Here is a 6,703-nt window from a genome sequence, read left to right on the forward strand (position 1 = left end):
GTGTGAAATGGCATTTACTCAGTAATGTTTAAGAAAAAAAAAGTATAAATGCCAAATATAATTTTAAAAAAAGTGACCTTAACTAAAATAATGACCATTAATGGTGTAGCTAATGTTATTCAGTTCAATTTGGGTCAGTCATGCTAATATGCTAGCCCAACAAATTGGATTAAACTAGTATTTTACACTAATGTTTTCAATGTTGAATTGTTTTATTCATCATATTTATTTACAGATTTAGATGATAAACTATGTTGTATAATTTGTTATACAATATATTAACGTTACCTCTGTTGTAGGAAGCTATTGGAGGAGTCAGCTGCATAACTTTGGCACATTTATTACGGTTTGGCGCAGTGCCTAAACGCCTCTTAACGAATCAAATGTAAAGCACAACTTCACGAAGTTAGCATAAACTGGATGAAGAGCTTTATCCTAGCAAACTAAAACAAGACCCGTGTTCGGTACCGTTTACTATTATTATTATTTTTTAATAGGATGGCGGAGTCATGGCCTCAGAGCACGAGGATCACAGGTCGGCATGGATTCATTTTGCGTTCCAGACACAATTTTTAGCCCGTAAGTTACGACTTCAAGTCACGACTCACAACTTGGTAGCGTTCCAGGCAAAGTCACGACAAACCCTTCTAGCTAGCATTAGCGTTAGCTAGCGGTTACCTACCGTTGACGTTATCTCGCGCTAGCTGATACTAGCGATTTCCAGTCGGCAACATATTTTGGGCTTAATTTAATAAACATAACCTACACAGTCGTATGTGTATTGTTTTGATTACAATGTGTGGAATTACTTTACGTTGCCTATTTATGTCTATTTCTCACAGTTAATCACCGGCATCTATACAGCATCAAAAGGGTCGACATTGTTGTTTATGTGTGTGTGACGTCAAAACTGTAACTGGGAGTACAACGATTTGGTACGAGTTCACGAGTAGTTTAACGTTCCAGGGCACTTTCACGGGTAGAAGGTTGTGAAAACACGGATTACGGGTTCAGACCACGCTGCTGCATTCATATGTAGTTGGACATACAAACGTTGAGCCCTCTGAAAGCCATCCAACGAATTGACAAAGAATTCGTCGAGTGCTAAACTGTCAGGAACATTTATAAGTTTACATTCATATTTCTGTTTACCATAATGCATTCTAAATTATTGAAATGCTGCACAGACGCATACTTGGTAAAATGGTATGTTGTTCTTAGTTGTAATGTTTACATCTAATTGTAGATTTAATTATTTACTTAATGTCACTGAACGCATCGCAATAAATGCTGACTAGCCTACTAAGGGCTCTGCTAGGGACCATAGACTGTTAATATTTACAGTCTATGCTACGGACTGTCGCGAGCAGAATCACAAACCACCATGCGAAGGATGGCTGAGGAGATACAACCTGTCAAGGAACAGTGGTACGTTTTCCTGCTTAAAAACGCTTTTATTTTAAATTGCCTTCATACCGTGGTTGGTTTTGTAAGTTTGCCTGTTGTTTCTCTCTTTGAATGCCGTCTGTTTTGTGATGACAGTAAGTTACCCAATTGTTTTCTCGAACTAGCTAGTACTGACAACTTCCGGAGTAACGTTAGCTTTCTTTACAAATTTACACTATCCAAACATCTGTTAAAACTGTGTAATATTATATTTCTGTTAAATATCCAAATAACGTTGAATCAATTGAAATCCATCGGTATCTTCTCAGGTAACGTACGTTTTCCATTAGGCAGATAGGTATAAAAATACCAACTTTTATTTAATTCGTTGATGAAATCTCCACCTGCCTCTCTGTTCCAAATATTGAATTTGTGGTGGTGTAACTGTCTTTTGATGCATTTTGCATGCCGAATTGAGCAATGGCTACTATTTTGTAAGTTCTTAAGCCTTTCTTTATTGATTGCATTCCTTCAGCACTGATAGCAGAATTGTAATCTGGTCAAAGTTCAATGTATAGTTTGCCTTTGCCTGTATTTGCATGTACTTTACATGTCCTGTCTGCCTGCCTGTGCATGTCTGCTGTCTGAATCACAGCTCCTGGATATCAAGTTGGCTTCCCTCTTGGTGCCCCACTTCTCCCTCTCAGCTGAAAGATGCAGAGGAAAAAATGCTCAAGAGTAAGTGGGCCTTAAAGAGCTGTTGAACCACTGATACAACGTTGGGTGGTTTCCAGTTAAAAGTTTTGGTGTTGCATTGTCTAAATGCTGAGAGGATTTGGTGTCTGCAATTTCTTTTAATATTTTTGTCTTTATAAAAAAGGGTAAAAAAAATACCAGAACTGGTTGTTGAACAAACACCTCTCAGTCTAATGAATCAGAAGCAGTAAGGACCCCTCTGTCCCAAACTGCAGGTGTGAAGCTGCCTTTCTCCAGGCAGCACGTCCGAATATCCAACCGCAACTATCTGTGGACCTTAGCTTTTTTCACTCAGCCACTGCCATGCGCTCCTTCCCGACCTCTTGTCCAGCCCAGGCCCCCTCTGGTTCTGCTGCATGGCTTTGGAGGTGGGGTTGCTCTTTGGGCCCAAAACCTGGACACTCTCTCCAGCAGTGGACCGGTCTACACTCTAGACCTGCTGGGCTTCGGCAGGAGCAGCCACCCCCAGTTCAGCACAGACCCCGAGGGGGCTGAGGAGCAGTTTGTGTCGGCCCTGGAGGAGTGGAGGGAGAAGGTGGGACTGGAGGAAATGGTGCTGCTGGGACACAACCTCGGAGGATACCTGTCTGCTGCCTACACACTCAAATACCCACACAGGTGCTTTGGTGTGTTTTATTTAGTGTTTAGTGAAGAACTAGCCACACAGTATCTTCAGAACTACTTTTTTATATTGTTTTTGGAATACATTTGATCAAATTCATGCCAAGTGTGAACTTATAGTCCTCAAAGGTCTGTCAAATGATTAAGTTCACTGTCTTTTTACATACTTTGTTACATACGTGGAGATTTGTAATTAAAATCTAACTGTGTGTGTGCACACAGGGTAAAACATCTGCTGCTAGTGGAGCCATGGGGGTTCCCAGCACGTCCAGAGAACCCCAACCACAACGCCATCCCAGTGTGGATCAGAGCCATGGGGGCTGTTATGAGCCCCTTCAACCCTCTGGCTGGACTCAGACTGGCTGGGCCTTTAGGTCAGCACACACACACACACACACACGCACATTAACACACATGTATTTTTACTTCCATTTCATATTCAGTATACTAAATTTGAGGCTTGGCTTGCTAAACATGCCTATACCACCCCATGCCAATAGTATTGTAAGATTGTTTTTAAATGGTTTTCCACATAAAAAAAGCATTCCTGTAAACCCTTTTGCTTCCTAACACAAAAAGGATGTTACTACTTTTTTGCCTGGCTCTGCATTGTTATCGCTTAGATTGTTTTCACTTGACTGAAAAAGATCATTTCTCTATTTCTGTCATCGGCTTTTGAAAGAATTTCTGAAAACTCCAACTCTGTTTGGCATCTGCGTGGCACAAAACATGATGTGCAATGCAGAGGTTAGTAGAGGGCTGCTAGTTTTCTTGTCAGTGGTCTGGTTTGTTTGAAGTTATCGTACTGATATCTCTCAGGTCCAATGCTGGTCCAGACAGTCAGGTCAGATTTCAAGCAGAAATACTCTTCCGTGTTTGACGACAACACAGTTTCTGACTACATCTACCATCTAAATGCCCAGACACCAAGGTGAGAAACCTTTTAAGCCGATATTCTGTACACTGGTACTTTTTTTTATTTCTCTCCAACATTATTTTTTCTCTGTTTCAGTGGAGAAACGGCCTTTAAGAACATGACCATTCCCTATGGTTGGGCTAAGAGGCCCATGCTGGAGAGGATCGACCAAGTCCAGGCTGACGTTCCCATTTCCTTCATCTATGGATCACGCTCAAGCATTGACAGTGACTCTGGATACGCGTTCAAGAAAACCAGACCAGATGTGCAAATCATGGTAGGTTCTTTTTGAGTTTTTTGCAACTTCTCTTCAAAATGTGGTTTTAAAAAGAAAAATATTCATGTCAGAGTTTACCTGTGAACCATAACAGCTTTATCTCTAAACAGCTGACTCTTTCTGTTCAACTGTGTGTTTGTGTTTGTAAAGGTCATCAGAGGAGCAGGCCATTACGTTTTCGCCGACCAGCCCGATGACTTCAACCAGACGGTCCTTCATATCCTCGCTGGGACGGAGAAGAAAAGCCGAGGTGAGGGAACGAAGCAGTGAGAGCTCCCTCATTCAGACGACTCACAGGAGGGCACATGGTTTAACGAACCCAAACTTATTACACAGCCTCAGCTGTTTAACTGCAAGCCTCTTTATCATGCACTTTACTCTTAAGAGAGAACCATAACCGACTGAGGACACTTCACTCGCTATTCGTAAGGCTTGGGGTCAACCTCATGTAAAGTTTTTTTTTTTGTAAATAAATGTGACATGCAGTCTTTGTTGCTCACTTAGTTTTTTTGTGTCCTCAAGGGGTTTAGAGCAGTCAGTGCTAAATAATCTGAGAAACTATTGGGCAACTCTTCTGTTTTAAAAAAAATAAAAAAAAAAAATAAAAGGGAAATTATCCCTCAAGGGAATATCTTGTTTTGGGTTGAGGTCTAGGCAAAGTACACAGGATGTTCTTTTTTTGACCCCTCACCCATGTTGTGAGAGATATGAGGGAGAAGTGTATAGGGCAAAGGGCTGGTGTGTTTTCCACAGAACTTCTTCAACTTCTCTGGAGACACTGTGACTGAGAGCGGCCAGCAGGTGGCAGCACAGTAGCAGCTTAGGCACGTTGTCTCTCCCTCTGCATAGACATGTTGTCTCTCCCTCTCCTTTGCAGAAGGGTAACAGTGAATCCCATACAAAGCGCCCTCACATGCATATATTGAGTCGAGTGACCTACTCAGGAGACCTGGACAGTGATGCTTTAAGAGCAGCATGACACTCTGCTCTGCTAAAGTCACAACTGCAGTGACAGAATAGGGTCAGAGATGTGTTGAACTAAAAATAAACCTTCTGCTTCAAGGGGGTCGACATGAGTTAAACAACTTGGTTATTTACTAGGAAACCTACAATTTTGTGAATATGCAAGTCTGAAAAAATATCTGGAGCAAGAAAGCCATAGTTTTAAAGTGCTCATATTATGCTTTTTGGCTTTTTCCCTTTCCTTTATTGTGTTATATATCTTTTTTTGTGCACGTTATAGGTTTACAAAGTGAAAAAGCCCAAAGTCCACCCCAAAGGGACTTACCATCTCCAACAGAAAACACTGTTCACAAACTGCTCCAAACTGCTCTATTGCAGTCCAGCCTTTACTTCTGTGACAAATGTGCATCACTTTGCAACACACGTTATAATGCACGCCTAGCTGCTAGCATGGAACATGCATCACTTTGTAACACACGTTATAATGCTCGCCTAGCTGCTAGCAGGGCACGCCCTCATACTCTGCTTCTGACTGGCTAGTAGTCCTTACTGCGCATGTGCGACTCCCAACAAAGATGGACCAGAAGTGAGATGCCTCACTCTGTAGCTAAAACAGAGAGCTCAACACACAGGGTGAAAAGAGGAGCTGCAGCAATGTTCACTACAACAAAAATATGGTGTTTTCTGAAAATTAAACCACATAAACCTATTCTGGTACAACCTCTAAATACAATTAAGAACCTGAAAATGAGCATAATATGAGCACTTTAAATGGACATTTGTCTTGGACATGTTGGTTTGTTAGTTGCATTTTTATACTCCATACACTAAACTCATATTTTACCATTTCTATGCTGTAATGCAGTAATTCTCCTGGCGGAATATGGTACTACAAGTGAAAACAGAAGTCATAATATTAAAATACATACAAGGTCTGTCAAGTGGCTTTATTGCAATGGACAACATAGTTTCTCGCTTGATTCAGTTGTGCCTACACTTTAAAAGAGTACCTATTTAGAATTGCACTCCTAATAACGTTGTCAGACGGAAGGAAATGCACTCAACACATTTGTTAGACATCAAGAATGCATACAATGCCTTTTGCTGATGAACACAAAATGCAAAGATAACTTGAGTTTGTTTACAAGAACCCTCAACAAGGCACTTTTAATACAGTGCCTTTATATTCTAATGAATGTCTCCAACATCTTGATGCAGAAGGTGAAAGATGGCAATTGAGGCTGCAGTTTAGTAGAGTAATGGAGGAGAGACTTGATAACCTGGAGATATGTTAGTTTATTCTCTGTTACTTCTGTCTGTCTCTGTCATCAACCTGGCCCACCCGAACTGTCTCCTGGCAACAGGGTAGCCACGGAGACAGAGTCTTTTGGATCTCCACCTGCAGGAAGTGATGCGGTGGTTGGATGGGGTAATTATGGGTTGCTTGTTTTCTTGAAGACGCTGGCTGGCTGCTTGTCAAGGCAGGAACATTCAGCGGGAGCTACATGTGCGCAGCCTCTCTGGGATGGAGATGTGCACGCATAATGTGCCCAGGCCTCTGTCCATATTACTCACTTAATAAGCCTGCAGGCTTATTCGTTATGCCTCTCTCTCTCTCTCTCTCTCTGTCAGTGTGACAGGAGCTTTCATACTGGGGTTGGATATAATTGAAAGCTTGAAGGCCTGAAATAACTGCACATAAAAGATGTTCGCACACAGAAACACACACTGTTGCTGGCAGCCTATCAGCTCTCAGTTTATCTTTAATCAGTACCACCACATGC

General features: G+C 41.6%; 1 protein-coding gene across 1 annotated transcript; it reads left to right on the top strand.

Annotated features, from left to right (window-relative positions):
* The first annotated feature begins 1,279 nt into the window (after positions 1-1,279).
* LOC116041317 (1-acylglycerol-3-phosphate O-acyltransferase ABHD5-like) lies at positions 1,280-4,446 on the top strand. Its single transcript, XM_031287208.2, has 7 exons — positions 1,280-1,428; positions 2,042-2,124; positions 2,358-2,760; positions 2,986-3,137; positions 3,583-3,694; positions 3,776-3,956; positions 4,107-4,446. The coding sequence occupies exons 1-7, from the start codon at positions 1,385-1,387 to the stop codon at positions 4,224-4,226; spliced, it is 1,095 nt and encodes a 364-aa protein (XP_031143068.1). The 5' UTR covers positions 1,280-1,384; the 3' UTR covers positions 4,227-4,446.
* The last annotated feature ends 2,257 nt before the right edge of the window (positions 4,447-6,703 follow it).

Source organism: Sander lucioperca, chromosome 16 (assembly GCF_008315115.2).
Source record: "Sander lucioperca isolate FBNREF2018 chromosome 16, SLUC_FBN_1.2, whole genome shotgun sequence".
Taxonomy (NCBI): Eukaryota; Metazoa; Chordata; class Actinopteri; order Perciformes; family Percidae; genus Sander; species Sander lucioperca.